The sequence below is a fragment of the Martes martes genome (assembly GCF_963455335.1).
Source record: "Martes martes genome assembly, chromosome: 9".
NCBI lineage: Eukaryota > Metazoa > Chordata > Mammalia > Carnivora > Mustelidae > Martes > Martes martes.
Window position 1 is genome coordinate 58,021,575 of NC_137896.1, and position 26,997 is coordinate 58,048,571.

Here is a 26,997-nt window from a genome sequence, read left to right on the forward strand (position 1 = left end):
CATTCTCTCGCTTTCTTAAAACACACACAACTGTAAACTTTTAAAAGCATATAAGTGCTCTTCAAATACAGATACATACATATCCAAATATAGTTAAAATATAATTTTATCTATAATTTTATCATGTGTGTGCCTTAAATATAAATATATATAAAGACACATATGTATGCAGAGAGAGAGATTTTAGTTTTAGCTGTTTTTCACTTTCACTAAAAAGGGATCATGGTATAGATGTTTCTGGGACTTATTATTTACTTAATAATGTATTTCTGAGGCTCATCAATTTTGCTGTGTGTAGCTATGTTTTATTCCTTTTCACCATTGTAGAAGATTTCACCGGGTGATTACATTCAGCTTATGGACACATTCTCTTGTCCAGTGCGTATTTGGTTATTTCTATACTATTGTTTTCTTCCTCTGTATTATGGAAATTTGTAGGCATAGAAAGAGAGAGGATAGTATAAGGAACCACCATGCACCCATCACTGATGTTAACAATTGTCAACATACAGCCAATCAATCGCCGTATTCACCCACACTCCCCCCCAGTACTGGAACACTCTGATGCAAATCTCAACTATCATCTGTAACTATTTCTCGAAGTCTGTTAGAAATACAGCAACTCTTCATTCAAAATGTAACACAATCCCAGTATCACACTTACACCTTGCTATTATCATGTAAATCTGGTGTCCAAAGTTCCCTGTCTCTGTTCTTTCTAAGAGCAAAACGCCCCCAACGCGCCACCCCCGAGCACTGTGGATGGAGGAAGCGCATAGACCACGCAGTCAAGGTGGAGTCTCCACACTTGTCGGCAGCTCTCCTCTGCCAGCAGTCGGCTTCTTTTCCGGGTCATGGTTCAAGCTACCAGAACCTGAGTCGGGGGGAGCTCCAGGGAACCCTGGGGGAGGGCTCCCAGGAAGGAAGAGGACGAGAGCCGCGTGGCGCCCCAGACGGAGGATCCAGAACGGGCAGAAGCACCCAGAGCTGCCCTTTGCTTCCGTCTCAAGCCTTGTGTCCACCTCGTTCAAGGTCAAAGCTCCAAATTCGAGACCAAAAGTCCTCTGCCTGTTCCTTCTCATTTCCTCCCCTTCCTTCCATGCTTACAAGACAGGCAAGTAAGGAAAGAGAAGAGAACAGCAGGGAAACGCAAAAGTAAGGCTCAAAAGCTGCCTGTAAATGTCCTTGGTCTAAACCAGCGGTCAGCGAATTTTCTCCGGACAGCGCCAGAGAGCAAACAGTTCAGACTTTGTTGGCACAATCACCCCGCCTTCAAAGAGCAAAAGCGGCCCCAGGCAATCCATAAACAAAATGACCATGCGCTCACAAAACTTAATTTACAGAAACAAAGGGCAGGCTGCATCTGGCCAGAGGCTGCGGTTTGTCCACCTTTGTGTCCAAATAGTACGACTAGTTTTGCTCCTGTCTATTCCTCCTACGTTTTGTCTTTTTTTTTTCCTCCTACGTTTTTGATGATTAAATATAACACTCTGGGATAACTCCTGTTCCTAGCCCCGTTTTCAGATCAGAGGACTGATATACGGCGCAGCTAAAGGGGTAGACCATGAATTGAACCCAAGAAGTCTGTCTTCAAAACCCTTGAGTTTTTTCCCGTTTTTTCTAGCTGCCAACGAATTTTAATATGGTCTTAACCATATAAATTGCATACACGATATACAATTTTTCCTTAATGTTACAAATATTTCAGTCTTCCATTCTTGCTCTTTATAGCTCACAAATTGACACATAATTGTTCGCCATCGCCATCGGGGTAGTAAGTTTCACTGAAACATTGTATACATCTGTTTATCTTCTGTTGCTGAATTCATCTAAGATTAATTCCCAGGAGCAGCATTCCCAGGCATCTCTAGGGCTTAGTAGTGGTGAGCTGGGGAGGAGGGCACTGGCTTGTGGCATTTGCCAGTTTTTATGGTGTCAGTAACTCCCACGATGGTGGATTTTAAGCTTCCAACACGACATCACTGAGCAGAGCTGGGAAGAGATGCCACACTTGGCCCTTGCAAAGAACAAGCTGCACCCAGCAACCCCTGGCTTAATACAAATTGCCTTTCTTCTTCCCAGGACAAAGTTATAAATGGAATTACAGGATGTGGAAGTTATTATCTGGAAATGACCTCGATGTTGCCTTTTTAAAACTGGATAGTGTGTGAGTGCCTGGGTATCTCAGTATTGTTTTAATTTATATCTCTGTTACTGAAACAGATCATTTTTCCATGGTCCCCTTATGTGTTTCTTCCACACATTCCCTGTTCATGCTTCCCCCAACCACGAGGGTTAGGATGCCTTTCCTTAAACCCTCTATGCTGTCATTATTAATTCCTTGAGCTTACCTGACATAATTTCCTTTATGTTCTGCTTTTATTCTTTGCTATGCAGGAATTGGAACATAATCAATCCTTTAAATCTTTTATTGGTGAACGCAAGAAAATCCATCCTATTTTCAGCTATTCCACAAACAAGTATTAAATGTTCAGTGGCAGGCATGATTTCAGGTATCAGGGATACAGCCATGACCAAAATAACATCTCTGTCCTCACGCCATTCCCATGGGGAAAACTGAAAATAAACAAGTACGTATGTAATGGAAGGTCTGAGGTGATAAGATCTATAAGGATACAAAGCAGAGGGAGAAACAGAGAGGGATGGAAAGAGGCACCATTCAGAAGTGTGCCTCTGGGAAGGTGACTTGAACAAAGACTTGAACTCAAGTGAAGGAGTGACTCATGCTAGTTTCTCTGTAATCTGATTTCTTAAAACTGAATTTACTAAGTTAACTGGGATTTTGGGGGGTGGAGGGGGATGAGGATATGATATAAAAGAGATTCTGATTATTTTTTTCCAACGTGTATGCAGTTATCTCAATACTTTTCCATCCTCCTCATTTTCAGAAGCTTTGAGATAAAGTTGAGTCTATTTCTCAGTTCACTAAAATGTGCTAACATGTATTTTTCTCCCAGTCTATTTTAATTGCTATTCTCTGGCTCATCCTTTTGGGAAAAATCCACCAATTTTTGCTGATGCTCCTTCTTTAGCACTTCTAAATCCCTCTTTCCAGTCTCAAAATGAAATTCCATCTTCCCAAAAAGGGGAATTATCTTTGTACCTGTTAACACCCTCCACGGAGCATAGCCAACATAGATTTTTAACACGTTTTCGTTAAAAGACAAATGAATGAACTACAAAATTCATTTAGATGTTTTCGACTCCACCTCACTCTTCTAAATAGGTCACAAGTGTCCAAGAGCTACTCTCCCACCCACGTGTACGCTTGCTCCTGTCAGTTTCAGAATAAACATTACATTCATACTTCTGTCCTTTACCATAAACACAGCAGCTCGTTAAACCAACTGAGGAAGAGGAGAATCCTCGCAAAGGCCAAGTCACTTCCATAAAAAAGGATATCGTTTGTCTCTGAATTGTTTTATTGTCTTTATTTTACTTGGGTAAGATTGAAAATCTTAATGGCCAGTCTTTAATGTGGTCAAACCGTATGCTTTTCCAGTTCTGGGTTTACACCGTCTGTGCATCCATATTCCCACCAAAACCAAGCAGACCAGGGAGAGGGGGGCCAGCATGGTCCCCCAGGAGAATGTGGTAGCTGTGGGAAGAACAGAGTCACATCATGGGTGGAAGGAACATTCTCTCACTGCCAAGCAGGACAGTGCAGTGCATGAAGAGAGGAGCTGGAGTTCATTTTTTCCTAATAATTGTGCACTGACTTTTCACAAAGCATGCCCCTCACATCAGATCAAGGATATTTGATATCCCGATATCTGATATCTGATATCCACATCAGATATCCCCAAGGATATCCGAGAAGGACATCTACGGCATTAGGGAAATGAGCAAGGTAGAACAAAAGTTGATCAGAGAGAAGAGCACAGAGTGGGGCAAGGTGGCAAGGGTCTCTGTTCCACCCGCTGAATGGTGTACAATAAGAGATTATCTGTTCAGGTCTCAACCAGACAACTGGGACGTGGTGGCCAAGGTCCAGCGTGGTCTCTTCCAATGAGCGAGCATGTCAGGGGGATGATAGAAACTAACAAACACAGGACAAGGAAACCAACTTTGAATATAGGAGCTTTAGGTGTCAAGATGATTGCTTGGACCCAGCTATTTTATATTCTACTCCTTGGCATCTCTGCATCACGAAAATGTGGAGCGTACAAATAAAGACGTAACAAGCAAACACAGGAACGTGAGTGCTCCTGGACTCACTGATGACGAGGCCAGAGTTCCACATTTTAAAACTACTGTTTATGATCATCTATCTGGGCCTCTGGGAACCAACACAATTTCAGACTGTCTCTCCAGATGATTCTTCCACCTTAACATCCCACAAGGCTTAGAAATGCGTCAAGCTTTAATTTGCTGAGCAGCCATCGGGACGCACCTCTCCATGCTGGGGACAGGCTCTTAGCTGTGCCCTCGGCCATGAGTCACAGCCAACCCCACAACGGAGGGAGAAGGCTCACATTATGGAAATGTTTAAAGGTTCCCAGCTTCGGGTCCGGACAAACCACAGATTCCTTTGGGTCACAGTCTGAACCCCAGAAGTGGACTTTGCTTTCTGGGGGACGCTTCCTTTCCAAGTCTGGACAACTACTGACTCTTTCATGGAAACAATCTAAAGCATCAGCCTTTGCATATATGTCCCAGGACAATGGTCCTCACACGTGAATAGGAAAGGAGCCTGCTACCTTGCCGTCTTTGGCATTACCCTGGGAGAATTGGGGTAGATCTGGGCTGAGGCCAGGGCTCTGTGTTTTCAGCTAGTGGCCCAAGTGGGCAGTGCTGGTGGTGCTCAGCCCACAACTGGAGAAAAGCTGTATGCGTCATGCTCTGTCCTGAGGCTTAACCAAATCCTCAGCTTTTCAATTACAAGTACGTCTGCAGCTGCCTTCCCAGCAAGGGAGAGAGAAAGTGGAGCAATTCGTTGGCTTGCTACAGACTGCCCAGAAGGCAAGGAGACCGCTGCTGGAGACCACTTTGGCTTCTGCCTCGTCCCCTCTGACTGTCAGCGGTCTCAGCAGTACCTGTGTTTCCCTTCCCCACTTCAACACTGGGAGGAAATCAATTTGGTCCAAATGAGAACACGGGTTTCTCTTTTCTTCTTACTGTAAATGGGCACTGGGTTGATCTGACTACAGTCTTGTGTTTTATCTCCTGGGAACCAATGTCTTTAACCTGAAAGCTGCTCTGAGCCTCGTGGATCTCCCAGCCCCCAGCTCTTGGATAAGGGAGTTCCTCAATTTCGGGATAAAGACCGTCGTACCCTCCTCCAGGTGTGACCAGAAACCAGCTAGTCCTGCTGATCCAGGGGCAGAACCACAGAAGGACATGGGGTGTGTGTGTGTGTGTGTGTGTTTGTAAGTTTATCACAGAACCACCTTATCTTTTTTTCTGAAGTCAGCTTGCTATTTAAATTTTTCCTTGAATGTAATCTCCCAAAGCCAGCTTCCACCCGACAAAAAATAAATCATAAAAACTGAGAGATCCGCTCTGGGTGCTCCACTAACAGGAAATGGGGGGACTTCCTAAGCAATCAGCTGGAGAACTAGCAGTTTTGTCTAGCAACCACAGACCCCTGCCCATACTGCTTTCCCCTCAAACGTTCCCCCAAATACATACCTTCTTTGACTGTGGTGCGCAGCGTCTGAAAACTCAGTCTGTTGCGGACAAGGCATTTAAAATCCGTGTTCAAATCCTCTCTTATGACTGGATCAAAAATCAGGGGCACTTCAATGTAGTTCTCATTGTTCTCCGAGTATTCCCTGAGTGAGAAAACACCTACTTAAATGTGCTGTAGCCAATGCAAGCCCATCTTTACAAGAGAGATGTCCAAACATTCTCAAAGAGAAGGACCCGCTGTGCTTAAATGGGTCTCAGGATTCATAAAGACAGGAGCACCTGCCTTGATTTTGGTTGCCTATTTGGGAGAATTTCTAAACCTGTGCCTGAAGGTGGGACTGCCACTGAAGATGCTGGTCCTTGTAACAGGACACTTGTCACAAGAAGAACTTAACGGAAGCCAGTTTCATTTGGATGATGGGAAAATTCATTTTTAAGGCCATTGACGAACAAAGAGGAGGTAGTGGGAAGAGAAATGTCTGCCTTGGAGAAACTTGACTGTAAGGCCAAAAAGTCATTTGCATACTGAAGAGGAGGGATTTTCCAGGAATCCTGGCCTTCACTGTGTTTCTTCCTCTCATCTCCATTGCCAGCTGTAATTCCAGGAACTCAAGCTCAGAGCAGAGGGCCACAGACAGGCCAAGCCAGGGAATGGTTCTAGCTGGCATCGCTGCCATTTGTAATGTGATCGTAATCTGAAGATGCTTCACTGCTACCTAAGAGCATGAATAAAAATATCACTGATGTGCATCTGCTAGGCCTTTTTTTTTTTTTTTTTTTTAATCCTTGGGAAAAAAGACTCCTTTAAGTGAGCGGATAGTATGAGTAAGCTAACATGGGGCATGTGAGTGATGCCAAGCTTTTCCCAACAGGGACTTTGCAAGCAAGCAGTTGTGCTAACCACATATAATTTTGATCCACCACACTGCATCTAGAAAGACCTTTTTTGATAGGTCAAGTGGAAGTTGAGCCTAATTCATCATAGTGGAACTTGAATTTTAAAATTCCTTGATAATTTGGAACATCGAATGGTCTCCCTTCCTCAAACACAGATTTACAAGGTCTGACTGTCCTACTTTTGGGGTGAGAAAACATTTTCCAAAGATGAATGCTTATGAGAAAGAATTCTTCCTTTCTTTTAACATCAACCTTCCTTGACACCCATAACCACCCTCAGATACTGTGGCTAACTCTCAGACTCTTTTGAAGGATTTGTGAAAACATTTGACTCTCAGGTTGCAGGGTGCGGCATGGAAATGTATGAATTCCAAAGTATTTTTTTGGAAAACCGTAAAAATCAAGAAACAAATGTTTAATGAAATAGCTTAAAAAATGCAACATCAATGCCAAGCAGTCAACTGCAGCCCAGCTCCTATAAGAAGTTTGATTCTTAAGAACAACTGGTGATACTTAGAAAAATTCAATTCTTAAAATTCTAAAAATCTGCAGTACCTGGGTGGCTCAGTTAGTTAAGTGTCCAACTCCTGATTTCAGCTCAGGTTATGATCTCAGGGTCATGGGATGGAGCCCTGATTGGGCTCTGGGCTCAGCCTAGAGCCTGCTGGAGATTCTCCCTCCCTCTTTCTCCACCTCTCTTCCAGCTCATGCTCTCTCTCTCTCTCTAAAATGAGTAAATAAATCTCTAAAAAAAAATAAAATTCTAAAAATCCAACAGCTTACAATCAAAAAGATTATTTAACAGAGTTGTGTATCCTGGTCTGGTCTGGTGCGACATTGTCTGGTGCAACATTGTCTCTAGAAGGAAGAGCAAAGCCCTTGGAAGTCCCATAAGATGCTTCTCAGCTGACAACGACCTTCACCCACTTACTGGCGCTGCCCTTCAGCCACACGGCCTCCCTGGTAGGCGTTCTCTATTCTGGTATTGTTGGCCATCCACCAGAGCATGGTGGTCGACTGTGTCCCGGCTCCCAGAAACACCTTACACGGGATTCTCAGTCTTGAACCTGTGCACAGCAAGACACCATGCATCAAAGGTCAGAGCCCCGCCAGAGAACAGGGGTCACGCCAGCCCCCGTGGCCACCAGCAAATCTGAGTGGCGGACCCTGCCCCACCTTCTCAAACACCCCTCATCAGCCAATTCTTTCCTTAGAAGGAAACTCGGTTCCCTCAAATGATTCTGTTCACATAGAACACCAGTATCTATCAAGTGTCTCCAGTTCCCTCAACTGATCTTCATGAAAGACGAAAATCCTGAGGGCACATGGCTTCCCCAAGGCCACTCAGCTCCTACAGGGCCTTCTGACTTCATGGATGCCTTCTCCCACACTTTCTTCTAGGTATCTCAAAAAGTCAGATGAATGTTTCAATTCATTCTTTCTGCCCATTGCTGGTCTCAGCCCTCGTGTTTCTCCCAGGAACCCCCATGGGTGATATACCTCCCCCTGGTGGGTCTTTTAATGTACAGCCCCCCTTCAGGCTCTTCTTACTCCTTCACCACCTCTTAAGATTTTCTTGGCCAAAAGCAACCTATTAAATCTGGCCTCACGTAATTCTGCCATGCACATGAGTGCATTCAAAGCAACAGGGTGGGGAACTCAGCTCCACTTGGCTGGGGAATACCTAGGAGCCAGGGTGCTGGAATCCCAGTCAGCACCGACCCCTGTGCCCACTTCCCCAGGTTTCCAGGTGGTTATTCCAAGGTCTGAGGTAGCCTGTATTGGCAGCAATCCCAGCGTCTGCACCAAAGTCCCCCTTCTCTAGGACCACCAACTAAACTTTAAAATATAAGCCCAATACCAAACAGAAGAGAGACCTGGATGGATGGATGGGGAGGGAGGGAGGGAGGGAGGGAGGATAAGGCCTACAAAACCATTATAGGGAAACAAACACCAAAATGGTACAGGCTTCCTGGATACATAGACCTGTTGGAAGCCCAGCCTGACATGAGTGTGGCTATTGACCCTCAATGAGTCCACAGAGACCCTCGGAGCAGCTTTTCTTCCTATGGAAGGACCCCTGTGGGGTCGGTGTTGGCAATGACTGGTGTCCCGTGAGACACAGTGACAGTCAACAGGGAAGTGAGCACTGGCCGGGACAGCCTGAGCCACAACCACAATGGGGTGAAAACTGGAAAACCCTGTCAGTCACTCTCAACATCCCCCTTGACCAGCTAAGCAGCTCTTTCGACTACAAAGGGGCCAGCAGTGGGGCCAGCAGTGACCGGGGTCGGCCTCACGTTACAAATGGACTCTTAGGGAAGTGCTGCACGTCAGCCAAATTTTGGAGAGACTTATTTAAAACATGCTGCAAGTGCTGGCCCCAGGAGGGGATCCTGCTGTTATTCTCTCACACAGTTGACAACTGCCACCAGAACGTTGGGATTTTCACATTTAGATTTTTGCTGGTGGGGTGTTCCTGTGACAAAGTATACCTATTTTCACACAGTGCCATTTCTAACATCTGACAGAAGGAAAGATGTCATTTCTGCCTCTCACGCCGGGGCTCCAGGGTCCCACCCAGGCACACTGCAAACCAAAGGGGCAGGGGACCTCAGGCTTTTGGACTGAAGGCACCCTCGTGGGTGACACAGTCCTCATAGGCCTTACCCAGTGAAGCTAATATGGTCTGGTGGGGGGAAATAATCACAGGAATTGTCTCCTCTTCTTTTTCTGAGAAAGATATGAGGAAAAGAGATTCGATTAGGAAAGCCATCGTTTCAAGCTGAGATCCAAGTTCCATTGTTTAGCTAATTAACAAAGTTATCCCCTACAGTATGGCCAGCCATTGTAAGATTCGACCTTTGTCTGGCAAAGGAAACAGGCTCTCCACAAAATTGAGCATCTTTGGCCAATGCCTTTCCCAGAAGAGATATTACTGGAAGAGGCCGCAATTAAATACACATTCCACTAACAGATGTTCTTTGCTTTGTGATAAATAATTAACCATTCCCCTCCCCGGCTTCCTGAATGAATTCTTAATAGTAATCTTCACAATGCCTACAAGATAGGCTTTACCCCAAGTCTATTTGCCCTAAAATCTCCCCCCTCCTCTCCATTCGTGCTTCCCCACTTGCCTGCCTCAGAATACTGTAGAGTCACTTCAAAAACGTAAACAGAGACACAGGAATTTGGGAACCACCTGTTTCTACTGCTAAACCCGCACTGAATGATAAGGAGCATAACCCAGCATTAGCTACTCTGTCTTGTTAATAGAGGACATTTAAACTCCTTTGGGAGGCAGACAGAGGGGGACCTCTGAATAGAAACGCAGCTCCCCAAGAGGTACTGTCTCCCAACTTGAAGAAAGTAGGCACCTGACTTGGAGGAAAAAGCATGGCTGGGAGTAGGTAAATGGCTGCCCATCTCCGTAACTGCTCGCTCTACCTTTCCATCTTCCCTGCAGAGCTTTTTGAAATCCTAACATGAGTAAGCATTAGGCAGCCTCACAGCATGAGGAGCACATGGCTTCTGGGCCAAGATCAGGAGCCTCCCCACAGTCGTCCCCCCCCCCCCAAAACACACATAGTCCCATGCTTGCTGCACAGAGGCTGGGACAATGGAGAGGCAAGAAAAAAAAAAAAAAAAAAAAAGCCAGGGAGGCGGGTAGTTAAACACCTCTGTGCTTCTCAAACCTAAGGGTGCATCAGCATCGGTGGGGGTGGAGTGGGGGCAGTGTTAAACACAGATTGCTGTGCTTCCCCCCGCCACATCATGCCCCGGTTTCTAACCTAGTAGGTCTAGGGTGGAGACTGAGATTTTGCAAGTCTAGTGAGGACCCAAGTGCTAGACACCCTTTGAGAAGAAGCCCTGAGAAAGTGTGCTCACAACTTGGTGTAATATGTGGGCTGGCCGCCCCCTAGTGTTCTTGTGGAGTATCACATGAACAGGATTATTCTGAGCCCTTTGAAAGTCACCGGAAGTTTCTGTGATTTCCCCCTCCAGGGAACAAGTTGTTGATAGGAATGAATACTCACAGGACTATGTAATCTAGAGATTTCAGTTCATGGGAGATATCCCATGGGAGTTTTCCCTGTGGTAAAACCGAATATCTAGATTTTCTCTGGAAGAGGCAAAAAGTTAAACTTCTCCCTTCACAGACCAATTATTTAACCTTAATATATTTCCAAACCCATCCGAAATGTCCTAAAAGACTCCCAATTGTGTATTCAGTATATAAAATAAATAAAAGCAGCATACTCTCTGGGGCAGAGTCCAAGACTCAAGCCCTTTTACATTCCTTGTACCAAGCTTGATGTCCAGCATGTAGGCAGTAAATGTTAAACAATTTTAAATACTCATCAACACTGTTCACAACATTCTTTTCAAGTAGAACTCATTTAAAGCAATGAGAGCACTCACTCTGGTTTCAAGGGTCATGTGCCTTGGGGAAGCCCAAGAAAGGGGAATTTCCACTGGATATGTCAATGCAAAGCCCTCTAACTAAAAAATCCAATAAAATCTTAATATCCTAGAATTATAAATAAAGTTCTGGCAACCATGTTCTGATGGCTGTCTCTGCAAGCCTTCCAAAGGGACCTTCCCAGTGAACCATTGTATGGCCCCCTCTGCTGGTGTGTTTTAGCCACACCCGGAACCCTACCAACCACTCAGCAATCCACCTTTCCTCATAAAAACACCCTGCTCTCTATCTTTCAAGGCTCCACACACGTGTCTTATGAGCCTGATGCTTCAGGCGAGTTGATAGGTATGTTTTCCTTTCACACTGAGGACATTCAAGGAATTCCACATGAACCCTCATTCGTTCTTTGCATGCTTGTTATTGACAGTGTGGGAAGGTCCCTCAGTGGCAAATACTCACTGTTGACACGGAGTTCAATATTCCTAGTCACGTTGTACAGCATGCCTTCGTGGGTAAACGTTATGGCACAGCTGTAATAGCCCGCATCCTCCACAGACACATTATAGATGAGTAAGCGAGAGGTTCCCTTCACACTTAGAAACTTCTCGTTGTCTTGATCCAGGAGGACAGAATCCTTAAGGGAAAATACTTTTCAGAGTTATGCTATGTACTAATTTGTATTTCAAAAGCTATATATGAGTAGCACTCATATTATCAATCAATGTTGAATATCCAATCCAAGAACTGCCCTGGTATTTACTTGGTGAATGTACCTTGGACATACCATTAACTATATTTTTTAACAGAGGGAATCTGTTAACAGATAAAACGAAATTGTGGGATGTGTTTAACCACAATGTTTATTGCACATTTGTGTGAGCACAAAGGGAAAAAAAGAAACTATCTCTTATTTGATAAAGTAGGTCATTACCACCTTGGGAAACACAGAGGGAAGAGTAGTAGTATGTCATCAGGGTGACTGTAATATTCAGGAGAAATATCCAGGGTGAAAGTAATATTCAGGAAAAATAAACAAATGATGTTAGAGTAATGACTTTAAAAATCATTTCAATTTTACAGGTCAGTAAAGATGGAGAAAAATTTGTAAGGAAAAACTAAGTATGAGGAACGAGGGCACACTTTCCATATGGACAAAAAGGTCCTGAGGACTCTGCACTACAGAACCCTCAAGATCAAGGCCTCCAATAGCAGAAAACGTTGAATGGGATTCGAGAAAACATCCCAATGAGCACAAAGTGTTCTCAGGAACCTATCTTTCAAAACCATGATGACTGAAAGCTTGCGACAGTCCAACATAACCTTGAGTCATCTCAGAATCTTGTTCTGAATGGGAGCACAGACATAACTGGAATAGTTTGTCAGCTAGTGGCTCATTAAGTGCTATTCTACAATATGTTTAATTAAAAAGAGAGATCTTATTGTTCCTAACATGAGCCCCCAGAGGTGAAAAAAGCCAAATGGGGCTCAGTCCCCCAGTTCTTCCAAGGCCCCCAAACCCCCAGGGCTCCCCTGCATGGCAGTGGTGTGTGGAGCCTGGCCTCCCATGCTGGAGTGCTAGCTTCACCATCTACCAGCTGTGTGACCTTGGGCAAGTGCCCTTATATTTCTGTCTCTGTTTCCTAATCTGTAAAATGGAGATATTAGCAATCCCTACTTTGTTGGGTTATATGCCAGGGAAGCTAGAAAAGAATTATACACAGTACCTGCTCAGTAATGATTAGTATTGGTATCCTGTATGTATCTTGTAACTATAATACCAGTCAACTGGTTGAGCTTTTCTTGATTAAAGGATTAATTTCTATCAAACAAGTAACTGTAGTTTTCAATATCAATCTATGGTCTATCTATATCAGGGGTTGGCAAATTTTTCCTGTAAAGGACCAGACAGTAAATATTTCAGGCCTACAGTCCATATGCCCTCTGCCCTCTGCTAAGTTTGAAGAGCTACTCAACTTGGCCCTTGCAGTATGAGACCATAAATGGTGTGGCCACCTCCCAGTAAAACTGTATTTATGGACACTGAAATTTGAATTTAGTATCTTTTTCACATATCATGAAATACTGGTCTTCTTTTAATTTTTTTTAAGATTTTCTTTATTTATTTGAAAGAGAGAAAGAGAGCACAGTAGGGCAAGTGGCAGGCAGAGGGAGAAAGAAAAGCAGGCTTTCCGCTGAGCAGGGAGCCTGAAGTGGGGCTCAATCCCAGGACCCTGTGGGGCTCAATCCCAGGACCTGGGATAATGACCTAAGCCTAAGTCAGACCCTTAACTAACTGAGCCACCGAGGCACTCCTAATTTTTTTTTTTAACATTTCTTTATTTATCTTAGGGAGAAGGAGAGGGAGAGAGAGAGCAAGCATGTGCTCGGGATGGGGGGAGGGACAGAGGGAGAGAACCTTCAAGCAGACTCCCTGCTGTGCATGGAGCCCAATATGGACCTCGACCTCATGACCCATGAGATCATAACCTGAGCCAAAACCAAGAGTTGGATGCTCAACTGACTGAGCCACCCAGGTGCTCCTCTTTTAATTTTTTTTTAACCAATTAAAAAAGTGAAAACTATCCTGAGCTGTCGGGCAGGTGGCAGGTCAATTTGGCCACTGATTATAGCTATAGTTTGCCCATACCTGGTCTACACAAGGGCTCTATGATAGTATTTATTCAACCAGTCAAGAAAACAAATATTTCTTTTTTTTTTCTACATTACTATAGACAAATGTCAATGTAAAAAGCTATTTTCTGGAGTAAGCTGCCACTTACTCCATTCATTTTGCATTCTGGCTTCTCAAAGTTCTACTCTGAGGACACTTACCCAAGCCACACACAGATGAACAGAACATATTAGTCATCCCCCTCTTAAAAAATAACTGGTTGAAAAAAACAGAAATATAAAAGTGAGTGTGTTGCCTTCAGGATGGGCATTTTATATCTTTCCTGTGTCTAGTAAAACACATTTTAATTAAAGCAGCAATTTTTAAAGACATACCTTGTACCAATGAATCTTCATGTCCATTTTGTTATGGGTGAATTCACTCAGCTCAGGGCAAACTAAGGACCCAGAGGTTGACAAAGTTAGAATTTGCGGGTACGATATGAAAGGCAGGGAAGCTTCGGTTTTGTCGAAAACCTTGAGCTCAATGGACATTTCATCACAGTAAGAAGCATTTCTGAAGTCAAGGGGAAAAAAGCATAATAAATGACAAGGCAAAATAACAGTAACACTAAATGAAATTGAGAATAGTTTTCCCAAACCCATTAAATTCTGGGAATCATCTATCAACTGACGTCAAATTTCAGAAAACTGCATAGAACTCTGGGTAAGATCTCTAAAATATTTTTTGCAATACTGCACGGGGGAAATGAACTTGGCAAGTTTCTTTTTTAATTTGGGGTGGTTTTTTTTTTCTATTTTTGGTTCACCTAACTAACCTCAATATCGTAATTCTATTAAGACCATAGGACTGGGGAAAGAGCAGAGGCAAAACATTGATAGAAACATGGGGAAAAAACAGAAAAACATAAAAATACAGTTATCTCAGTGAAGTAAGTTCCTGGCTACGTATTCAACAGAGACCATGAGAACGTGGGCTGCATAAGGAGGGGAAGGCGGGGGAGAAGCCTGCACAGCAAAAGGTCAAACAGTCTATATCTAGAGAAGGAAGAAAATGTGAAAAATATCTGTGAGAGAAGTAAGTGATAAAAGCTTGGTACCTGAAAGTAAAAAGAATTAACTTAAATGGGTAAAGCCCATATCTAATATTATATTTCATGTCTGCTTAAAGAAAGGAAAAAGATGAACAAACATCTTTGGCACAAAGAAATGCAGAAAGCTATCACCTTGAAAAATAGATCATCTCGCTGTAAGTCAAAGAAAGGCCAATGAGGACAAAAGACCAGCGCACACCTGAAAATAGTCATGGGAGCAGCTGGGAGAGGTATGTGCCAGGCCCTGTACTCGGTGCTCTCCGTAAGTTATTTCATTTATTGTCCAACCCTACAAGGTAGGAATTATTAGTGTATCATTTTTAGATGAGGAAAATTAGGTATACAGAAATGAAGTTACTTCCTAAGACTGCAGAGCTACTTAGAGGTCAACCCAAGGTTAGAAGCCCAGGAGGGGTCTGGGAAAACCCATAAATTGGGGCAATATCTCCAGAAACCAAACTTATTACACATACCAAGAGTTCCAAACCTGTTCACATTATTGATCTGGTAATTACACGTGGGCCAGACAGTCCATGAAAATAACTCAAAAAAGACTGGTGGGTGGGGAGTAACTTGGTCACCACCCACATTCTCCATGTGGTGTGGCCTCCCCACAGCAAAGGGATGGTGGTCATTAGTGCTGTTCGCCGAGTATGTCCAGTTCCCCCACCCTGAGCAAACAGTGGAATTACACATCATGGCCCCACCGTGGGTGATAAATAAGTCTTTGTGGTTTTAAGCCACTCAGATTTGGGGCTGTTTGATTTAGCAGCATAATTGACCCACCCTGGTTGACAGAAAGGCCAAGTGGGTTCTAGATCAGAAGCGTATAAAAATCATAGGAATAGGGCTGTGTTAATACCTGCCAAAGGGTATTAGGGCGACTGCTGGTGATTCTTACTCCACTGGAACCCCAATCCTAGAGCTGGGATAGAGTTCTAGAGATCAACCAGGGAAACTCTCTCACATGCTAAGAAACCTTGACCCTGGGATTTCGTCTGCCCCTCTCAATCTCAGAGCTCTCTTTTCCTACAAAAACAGAAAATAAAGGGGTGCCTGGGTAGCTCAGTTGGTTGAGCATCTGACTCTTGATTTTGGCTCAGGTCATGATCACAGGGTCATGAGATAGGGCCCCACATCAGGCTCTGAGCTCAGCAGCATGTCTGCTCAAGAGTCTCTCTCTCTCTCCCTCTCCCTCCACCTGCCCCCCCCAAAATAAACAAATAAATAAATATTTTTTTAAGAATAGAAAATAAAATAAGGGTATTAGGTACAATTTTTTTAATCAACTAGAAAAACAAACCTTAAGACAAACATGACTCAGTTCACATCTCCCTGGTTTTTGCATATTATCCCTTCAGTAGTCAATAAGTATTGCCTTTGGGAAAGAAAAGTCATTTCCATATATATATATATATATGGTCCATCTTCTGTGGTGCTCCCCATAACTAGATGCTTCACATGCTGTGATTTCACAGGACTCCCGACAAACTCTCCCCATTCCAGAGGAGAAAACTGAGATCCATAAATGCCAACTAATAAGACCAAGTTCCTACTGGCTAGAAAATGAGAGGGCTAGGATTCACATTCATACCATTCTACGTCCGAATTCCATTCTTTGTCTACCACACTATTAAATTTTCTTAGTAGCACTCCTTAGGAAAACAATAGAATTTTCTCCTCTAAAATGTAGGAAAAACTATGCATTTATAGCTATTGTAAAATCAGATATCCACATTGCCCTGAAAGGGAAATAAGAGACTGCCTACCTGTTTCCTAGACAGGGTCCACTGACAGGACTGAACACAACACCCTAACCCCACACACATACACACCATCTAAGACTGGGGCTGATATTGTCTGAAATTCTCCCATTCACCAGTCATTCCCTTGTGCTATGAATCCACTTTCTTTGGCTCTCTTTCTAAATGAAAATACTCATAGATACAGCTCCTCCTTAAATCAAGCAGATTTAGGAGTTGTGCAGACTCTAAAGCTGGCTGGTAGAAGGAGTGGGCAGAGCCTGGGGGCAGGATACAAGCAGCAGCTGGAGAGAGAAGACCAGGAGCACCAGTTCCCAGTCTGCCCTAATCCTTTCAGGAGAAGTTAGCCAGGCGAGGTTTAAAATCACCAGCACTAACTGCACCTACAACTTTCTCCTGCAAGAAGTAGCAAGCTTTGCCAGGACCACTGAATGGGAAATGGACAGTCTTTTCAATAAAAGGTATTAGGAAAACTGGATAGCCACTTGCAAAAGAATGAAGTCAGACCATTACTTCATGCCATGTATAAATTTTAATTCAAAATGGGTCAAAGACCTAAACATAAGTGCTAAAACTATAAAAATTCTTAGGTGAAAACACAGGGCAAAAGCTTTTCATTAGATACAACAATGACTTCTTGGATAGGACATCAGAAGCACAGGCCACCAAAGAAAAAATAAATAAATTGAACTTTATCAAAATTAAAAAAAAAACTTTGTGCATCAAAGGACATTATCAAAAGAGTAAAAAGGCAACCCATGGCATGGGGGAAAATAGTTGTAAATCGTATATCTGGGAAGGGATTGATAGCCAGAATATAGAAAGAATTCCTACAATTCAAAAACAAATAACTCGATTAAGGAATGGGTAAAGAAGATGTGAGACACACACATACACACACACACACACACACACACACACACACACACACACTGGAATATGATTCAGCCATAAAAAAGAATGATATCTTTCCGTTTGCAATGACATGGATGGATTTAGATGGAGTAACACTAAGTGAAATAAATCAGTCAGAGAAAAACAAAGACTATATGATTTCATTCACAGGTGAAATTTAAGAAAAATTTGTGTTCATCACAAGACAGATGAACAAAATAAAAAAGAACTCCTGGGGCACCTGGGTGGCTTAGTGGGTTAAAGCCTCTGCCTTCGGTTCAGGTCATGATCCCAGGGTCCTGGGATCCAGCTCCGCATCGGGCTCTCTGCTCGGCAGGGAGCCTGCTTCCTCCTCTCTCTCTCTCTCTCTCTCTGCCTACCTCTCTGCCTACTTGTGATCTATCTGTCAAATAAATAAATAAAATCTTAAAAATAAATGAATAAACAAACAAACAAAATAAAAAAGAGACAAACAAACAAAAAGATTCTTAAATACTGAGAACAAACTGGTGGCTGCCAGAGAGGAGATGGGTGGTGGGATGGGAGAAATAGATGAAGGCGATTAAGAGTATACTTAGCAATGAGCACTGAGAAACGTATAGAATTGATGAATCATTATACTCTGTACCTGAAACTAACATAACATGGCATGTTAATTATATTTCAATTTTTAAAAGAAATTTAAAATAATGAGACAACAAAAATTTTAAAGTTAAAAACGGGCAAAGGACTTGAATAGACATTCGGCCAATAGAAGACACAGAAAGATTCTCAGCACTACTAATTATTAGGGAAATGCAAATCAAAACCATAATAATATATCACTTCATGCCCAGTAGGATGGGTGTTATCCTTCTCCAAGAAAAACCCAGAAAACAGTAAGTGTTGGTGAAGATGTGAAGAAACTGGAATCCGTGTATACTGCTGGTGGGAATGTAAAATGGAGCAGCCACGTGGCAAACGATATGATGATTCCTCAAAAAATTAAACATAGAATGACCATTGATCCACCATTTCTCTCCTGGGTTTGTACCCAAAAGAAGTAACAGCAGGGACTCAAATAGATCTTTGCACACCTATGATCAGATCAACATTACTCACAATAGCCAAAAGCAGGTAGACTGTCCCCTGACAGATAAATGGGTAACCAAAACATGGTGTATTTATGCAATGGAATATCACTCAGTCTTAAGAAGGAAGGAAATTCAGATACACACTGCAGTGTGCATGACCCTTGAGGACACTGTGCTCTGTGACATAAGCCAGTCACCAAAGCACAAACACTATCTGACTCCACTCCTCTGAGGTATTTAAAGCACTCAAATTCACAGAGAGAGACAGAAGGTGGGGGCTGCGAGGAGCTGGGAGATGGAGAAGGAGGAGTTCGTGGTTAATGGGCATGGAGCTCCAATGCGGGAAGATGGAGAGTTCTGGAGATGGATGGTGGTGACAGTTGCACAACAAAGTGAACTGGACAGGATAAAGAGGAAGGGGGCTCCACCCCACATCAGGAGCTCTGAATTCCTGTCTCAGCTCCACATACACCACCTGGGAGCATGTTATTAGTGAGCTTGGCCCCCTCACACGTACAATAAGCAGTTGGACTAACTCGTTCCTCAAGTCTCATCCAGTGTTCTACATCAATTTCTTCTCTCCAGGTGGATGTAGGCATGAACAAAATGGATCAAGTCCCTGTGGAACTAGAGTTTACATTCTAATGGGGTAGACAACATTAAATAGGTAAACACATGTGTGTCAGGTGAGGAAAAATACCGGCAGGGGAAAGATAGGGACTGTCAGGAGTACTGGTTTAGGCAGAGTAGCTAGGGAAGTCTTCTCCAAAGAGGTGACATTCGAGCAAAGACTTCAATGAAGGGAGAGAAAGAGCCATGAAGGCATCTGGGGAAGGCTCTCAGGTAGGAGGTATTCAGGAACGGGGAGGAGGACAAAAGGTCCTACACACTGGATTTTGAAATCCACATCATCACTGAAGAACCATGCAGAAGCCCATTCTGGAAGGAGACCCACTCCCTACCCTAGTCCCGGGGGTTGTGGGGGCTTACCCGACAGTGCAGATATAGGTGCCAGAGTCCTCTTGCAAGGCTGGCAAGATCCAGAGAGCACCATCCTGGATCCACATTCGATTCTCTTCTTCTTCCCCTGGGACCGTTCGAGCAGAATCATTCTTACGCCATGTCACGTTGACATGGGGGTTGACAGACGTCCACAGCCAGAGCTGCATCTGGGGGCACCTCAGGACCACAGGCTCCCCTTCCACCCTGAAGTCGGTTTTGAAATGCTTGCCAAGAAATCTGCAGTTTTCTGCTGCCACTAAAGGACAGGGAGACCACAGTCAGGCTTTGGGACCAAAAGCTCCTTTGACAGGCACATCTGAAGAAGCTGTGTGCCCCTAACACGTGGCCTGCACCCTGGGGGTCCCATTAATGCCTCCTGTTATAATGATTTCAAAAGTCCCAAAAATAACTTTAGGGCTTCTGTCCATTCCAATTTAAATTTTGTGGGAAAAGTTAAATCTGGTTCACATGGTGACAAAAAATGATTAAAAAGTTTGGTCATATTTTTTCACTTGTTGACTCCTTAACATTAAAAGTAGATCTGGGCTGAGTTCAGATAGAAAAAGAGCTTAGTTGTGATGGGACATGTGGTTAAAATCCAAAAGCATCTTTTATTGAGTCCAAAGGCACCACTTTCTGGGTGCCCAGAGCCAGCACCATGCAACAGAGGAGATGGGCAGGAGGAAGGATCTGTCCCACTTTGCTTTTTGAAAACAACAAACTTCACTAGATAAACAACTACGTTTCCCAGAGAAGCTGCAGGCAGGCCCTCTTCAGCTAGATTAGTAAGATTCGGTAGTAAGATTCAGCTAGATTCAGTAAGATTGATTTCTTACCTGTGTGTTCCTCAGGCTGAATGGTGAAGGCTGAAACACTCATTATCAACGTGTACAAGATGAACATCGTTTCTGGCAACTTCTGGAGGACACAGGAGATGGAGATCTCAGGTCCAGCACTCGGTAGCCTATAGGAGGAGACAGAGGGGTCACCAGGAGCCAGAGAGAGAAGCCCTTTAAGATGGCCCCGGCAGCAGGTTCTGGAGGCTTCACCTGATGATGGAAATCGTTTTGTCTAGAGCTTTTAGCAAGAAAACACAGAAGGTTTGGAATTGCATCTCAGTAGTTATATTCCCTGAGCATACCTAACATCAAATCCCCAAAGCACTTACAAGGTGTCTTGGAATAGATGTTCCATATCCTAAGTGTCTCTCTCTCTCCTGGAGTCTGCCTTAGCATTCCCTGCCCTGTGCCGAGATGCTCATTCCTCAGCTATGGCCACTGCTCAGGTTCTCTCCTCCTTCAGGTCTCTACTGAGCATCCCTGGTGGTGAGGTCTTCACTGACCTTCCTGTGTGAGCTGCGCCACCCTTCTGCCTCAATGCTCCACATTTTTCTTTCCTGCTCCATTGCTCTCTATGGCATTTCTCATCAACCATGTCTCCACCCTCTGGAATGCCAGCTCATGGGCTCAGAGATCCTACTTTATTTTACTCACAGCTACATCCCTAACTTCTATTTGTTAAATGAATGAATGAGTGAATTAATCACTAGCTGCCAAAAGGTCCTCGTATTTTACATGTCAAAGAACTATCCCTATTGTCTTTAAGGATTAGCTCTTACTTTACATACAATTCTGACATTCACTGGCAGATTATGTACACCACGATCTCTCTGGTCTCCTGGGGGGAAAGTCAAATAAAGTCCAAATTGTGAATAACATACACAAGTTCGTGAAGCACTCCTGCCTACATACCTTCCCAAGACCAAAGCACCAGGTGCCTCTTACCTCCCTGCAGTTCTCACATCATATCATAATTACCTGTCATATTAGCTCATCAATGCCTCAACAATACTGCCAACAATCCTCCTCAACACTGAAATGCATGAAACAATAGCCATGGCGATCGCACCAATTGTGTAAAATGGTTCTGGCTCACAAGTCCATGGATCAGATAGGGGTTGGCTGTCTTAGATCAGGCTGGGTTAGGCATGGCTCCAGGCTTTGGGTGGGAGCTAAGTCGGCTCCATGTGTCTCTCACCCTCCCTGGATCTATGACTGCCTGGTAGATAGATGAACCTCTTCTGTGCTGGCAAAAACAGAAGCAACATGGACAAGAGCACTCAAAGCCTTGCCCAGAACTAGCTCATTCCCATGTGCCCCACATTCCATTCACCAAAGCAAGTCACATGGCCAGAATTGCCATCAGTAGGGCAGGGAAATTACCCCCACCTCTAGTAGGAGGAGTTCCAAGTTATGCCAGGAGGGGAAACACGTGGGAGCAACCATGACACCTACTACACTACTTGTAATGTGGCTCCGCATGGGTGGGGACAGCCTTGAGTCCCCGGAATAAGCCTGGTCTTATTCATAGCCCTCAAGGCCTACAAGATACCCAGTCCCAGAAAATGCCAGTGAGTATTTATGATCAGCAACTAGCAAGGACTTGAAGTGATGAGTGAGTCCAGAAAAAAAAAAAAAAAAATTCCCTCCCACCACCCCTCCCCCATTTCCTTAAAGTTTAACTTGTTTCCTGTTCCTGGAACAGATATCATTCTGAATGTCTCACAGTAAACCTACATGGCCCTTAAGTGGCCAGGGCAGGGTTAGCAGACTGAGGAAGTAGTCCTTGCATGCTAGAAACCCTCGCTCATCAGAAGGCATGTGCTCAGAGTTACAGTCTGAACTCCCCCTCTGGTGATGAGGAGCCAGGGTGGGTAGTGAATGACCTGAGATGTTCCCCTTCGCTGGGTGTCTGCCCCAGGACTGTTTCCTCTAAACTCTTCCTGCTTCTGCATGGTCTTATCCTTCACCTGTTTCTGAAACACAAATATTTCCTGTAACTTTAACCACTAACCCCAGCCTCAGGTTAACCAGGCCACTTGATTAGCATAAACGTCACATCAACATTGACCAAGGTGCTTTGTCCTCTGCACCCACATTAGCTTCTCACGTCCCTAACTGTGCTGGTCCCCGCCAGACTCACTGATTCTCTAGAAAGGATATGAAAGATGTTGGAATCAAATACACATGTATAACCAATACCACATATCCACATACCACAATACCACATATTGGATGTCAAGGATGGTGACACAGGGACACGTGTAATAGTGACAGCTACTGAGCTGAATACTGAGCATCTATTCTCTCATTTTACCCCCATGATGTGAGTATCATGCCAATTTGACAGATCATATAATAGAAGAGATTAAGGAGGTTATGTAGCTGAACTAATATCTTACAACTAGTAAGCAGGAATTGAAGTTTAAACCCAGGACTACTGATTCCAAAGCCCTAACTCTTCAAAAATGTAGTTTCTATGACAGATGCTGCTAGTTTCCTCCTCTAATATCAGTCTTTTCCTGCTTTCCCAATTACAGAATACCTAACTCAACACGGCACATCACTAGCCCACATAAAGACTACATTTCCCATCCTCCCTTGCAACTAGAAGTGGCCACGTGACAGAATGTAGGCCAATAAAACTTAGGTAGAAAAGTAGGCTCCTCCTGGGAAGTTGACTTAAAAGTCTCCTCAAAAGACTTCAAGGTCTCCACTGGTCTGCCTTTTTGCTGGCTCAGTCTGGATGTGATGGGTGGATTGTAGCCATCATGTTGGGCCACAAGGCACAGGCCACTGGCTGGCAGTGCTGGGGCAATAAGACAGGAGCATGAGTCCTTGGTGGCTTGGCTTCGTGGAACAGCTCTCCCACCCCAGACATTTTTGGTTTCTGTTTTTTTTTTACGTTTAGACTTCCTGCCATACACAGCCAAACCTAATCCCAATATGCAAACTTTCCAAAGTTTATGAAAAGGACCCCAGGAAAAGGAGCCCTGCCAGAGCTGTCCCTAGTCCTCTTTCTGATACTCAACAGTTTCATAGCATCAATTCAGCTCAAAGGCAGAGGAGCTGAGCAGCCTCCCTTTGGAGGGGAGCACAACCCCCACCCCCACCCCCGCCAAGACACGTGCAGGCTTAGCCTTGATTTATGTGCTTTGTAACCAAGTTTAAAATTATTTTTATGCCAGAAAGTCCAGCTGCGTCTATCTGGGTGCAGATGTTAGCTGAGGCTTCACAGAGCTACAGAGCAGAAAGTGTCCTAGAGAAATCCCCTCACTTTCTTTTTCAGGTGTTGAAAGCACCTTGGACATAAATCCTCTTCTCAAAATCACACGTGTAGTCAGAGTGAAAAGTAGAGATGTTTCAGTGGAACAAAATCCTAAAATGCTATCCTCCTCAAGCAACAGCTGGCCATTCTCCATGCCCCCTTGGCCCCCTTCCAACCCAACCCTGGGGGACCCCTTCACCCAAGGGAATTGTATTGGTTTCCCTCTGAGGACTCGGGCAAAACAGCCACTTTACTGTGACCTCTTCGGGAAGTGGCTTCAGTTAATTAAACCGCAAACACGGAGTAGTGATCATTTTCAAAAATCAAAACCTCAGGGGAAGGCTGGAACCAAAATTGCCATAGTGTGGGAAATAGTAAGTCTTTGGCAGGCCCAAAGGAAAAAGAATTTGTTCTGCAGAGGTTTGCATCAAAACATTCCTCTCCTGACCTACTTTCTTTCAATGTGTCTTTAAATTACAGACAATTTGATATTTCTGCTTGAATCTGAGTTGACCTTTTTACTGGAAGAAAGAAATTTTAAAGGCAGCTGGTTCCAAGAATTTGAGTGACTTTTTTTTTTTTTTTTTTTTTTTTTTTTTTTGGTCACACAACCATGTTTCACTACACCCTGTTTGAAAACAGAGGAATGAGATGAAAATCCGGTCTGCGCATAAGGAAATCTCCAACACTGTGTGAAGAGTGAAGGGAGGAAGAAAGAACACAGCTCCCCGGGCTCAGCCTCCTGATCACAATCTGCTTCACTTTCTCATTTAATTCTGAAAAGTTCCAACAGACTAAAAAGGTGAGAGAACGATGTAACACCCATATGAATTTCACCTAGATTCACCAATTATTAACATTTTGCTTTATTCCCTTTCTCTCTGCCTCTCTGTCTCTGTCTCTGTCTCTCTCTCATACACACACACACATACATATTATATACACATATACCTATTTTTCCCCTGAACATGAAGTGGCAGATATTCTCACACTTCACCCCTAAAGACTTTAGAGTGCATGGAGAACACATTTTTAGCAGACTGAGGACAAATTTTAAGTAAATAATAGAACGATAGCTCCAGAGATAAATTTTCAGGCATTTAAAGTGATGCAACATCTTACTCCATAATATATTTTAATGTATCTCTTGATTCACTGAGCTTTAACTTCTCTTTATTTCTGTCTTCACCTTGTTACCGGAAGTTTGTAGGCAACTGCCCATCTCTGAGTCACGAGGTACAGTCATCCAAAAAAAGCAAAACAAAGGTGACAGATCTTGAATATTAATGAAGTCAAATAGTTTATCAGGCCTGACACATACCATTTGTCACCTCCAGTTTGTAAAATAAATCCCTAAAAACCGACACATGTTGGGGCAGGCGTGTGCTTTAAAACCTTTTGACACCCATGGGAAAATAAATATTTGCACTAAAGTGAAGCTTGGGAAATTTTTTAAAATTCAAAGCAGAGACAAAGTGAGTATTTTGAACTCAGTCTCTGGAAAGCACAGAACATGAAGAGTTTGGGGAATAAGGAAATAAAAATAAATGTAAATAAATAAATAACAAGGTCCTATATTTCTCTGAAACTAGAAGCAGAGAAATATAGGACCAGGTTTGAGGCAGCTTTTTTATTTTTTATTTATTTTTTTTTTTACTATACTGGCTCAAAGCAGAACCCTGGATCAGTTGTCCACAGCTTATTGCTTTTTCTACTGAAAAGAGAGATGCTAGTTTCCCCACCACGCACACACCCCCCGCAGAACTGAAGGAATTCAGTGCAGCCTGGTGGGACTGTTTCTGGTCTGCATGGCTGTGTCAGGATAAGAGCACCTCAATGTCCTTGATCCTAGTAGGGCCTGGGGAGACAGAATTGTTTTCTGGGAGCCACGGCACAGGAAGACCCACCTTTGGGCCACGATGGGCTGAATCTCAAGGGAAAATTTAGAGAAACTCAGACTTGGCTCCACTAATGGCTACAGGCTCTCTATTTTTTACTTTCTCCCAACAAGTGTCCCTTCTCTCTAAAAGCATTCTTTCCCTGTCAAACCTTTTGGACTTGGCCAACTTCTGCCCCCAAGAACTACTGACTGAGAGATTCAGTAAATCAACCCAATTCATCTCCCCACTATTTCAAATCCTCTGTTCCCACTTTGCACTCCCAGTAAGGCTGAATCATTCAGAGCTTCCCACAGACTGGACCATCAGCCACAGATACTTTCTTCACCTTCTTCCTTCATCAGGCCCTCTCACAGGCTAACCCACCACAAGACCACTCCTCTAGCTCAGAATGATTGCCATCCTCCTGCAAAACGACTGATGGCAGAAGCTCCATCCATGAGGCGCTCAGTATGAATCCACCAGGCTTCAAGTTCTCCCAGCCTCTGCGTAAGAGGAATTTTCCACTCTAAGAAATTCCAGAGGGCAACACTCATGAGCCTGGAAGAGTGTATCATCCCCATTATAAACATGAAGCAATGGAAATAGACTCAGATACATTTAGTAACTTAGCCAAGGCCACAGAGCTAATGCAATGTTAAAGTGAAATGCAAACCTGAATCAACACAGTCTTCAGCCGTGGTATTCCTCCCCTGCTCTGTAGAAGCACCAGAACCCAAAGCTAGAGGGGGCACCAAGAGCCATTAAGCTTAGCAGCCTACCCTAACAGTCTTCCCAAACCCGGCATCCTCCACAGATGGCCAAGTTTACCCCTCATTAGATGGGCATTTCCAGTCTTGGGAAGTACACATGATCAGAACCTTCTGTCATTTCAGAATGCAAATCTGCCTTCTCCTAAGCTCCACTCCTTGGTCAGATGCCACCCCAGGAGGCAGCTCAGAAGTCTAGCTCTATCTTGTAGCAGTCCTGAGAGTGAGGGAGTCTATATAGGAGAGCACATGGACTCGAGAGTCTGAAAGAACCTTGTAGGCCAGCTGGATGGTTCGGTGCCAGGGGGTAGATCACACTGCCTCTGAGAGGCTTAGTCTGTTCATCTGTAAAATGGCTGCAGCCTGGTGTGTAGCAGAGGGGGGCAGATGCTGTGTGATGTGTACAGAGCGCTGGCAAAGAGAAACCACCCGATGAGTGGTGGCTCTCATCAGCATTTTACAGAAGCAGACCCCAAAACTCAGGAGGTGACTAACTTTCTCAGGAGCCTGCAACTGACAGAACTAAGGGAGAAGCCAGAGATGCCACCGTCTGTGTTCTTACTAAGTCCTGCTGAAGGTCCACCCCACACCCCGAGAACTTTCAGTACTGTAGGCAATAACTTACCTAGCACCAGTTGCTACTAAGAAAGGTGTTCAGCTTTACCTAGTGGAATCAGAAGCCTGACGCCTAAATCCCTGTCATAGAAGGGTGCTTAACACGAAAACACACAATCATAAACACACACACACACACACACACACACACACACACACACGTGCGCAATCAACGCCCAGTGTGTGGCATTCCCATGCT

At 43.9% G+C, this 26,997-nt stretch overlaps 1 protein-coding gene across 1 annotated transcript in view; it reads right to left on the reverse strand.

Moving 5' to 3' along the window:
* Positions 1 to 2,413: 2,413 nt before the first annotated feature.
* Positions 2,414 to 26,997, reverse strand: part of IL1R2 (interleukin 1 receptor type 2) — a 33,624-nt gene continuing 9,040 nt past the window's right edge. The window contains exons 2-9 of the mRNA XM_080813250.1: positions 20,266 to 20,393; positions 19,418 to 19,685; positions 13,979 to 14,159; positions 11,432 to 11,606; positions 9,220 to 9,282; positions 7,481 to 7,616; positions 5,653 to 5,795; positions 2,414 to 3,619 (exon numbers count right to left, since the gene is read on the reverse strand). Of these exons, the coding sequence (XP_080669376.1) occupies positions 3,480 to 3,619; positions 5,653 to 5,795; positions 7,481 to 7,616; positions 9,220 to 9,282; positions 11,432 to 11,606; positions 13,979 to 14,159; positions 19,418 to 19,685; positions 20,266 to 20,393 (1,234 nt within the window). The 3' untranslated portion in view covers positions 2,414 to 3,479. The remainder of the gene's footprint in view (positions 3,620 to 5,652; positions 5,796 to 7,480; positions 7,617 to 9,219; positions 9,283 to 11,431; positions 11,607 to 13,978; positions 14,160 to 19,417; positions 19,686 to 20,265; positions 20,394 to 26,997) is intronic.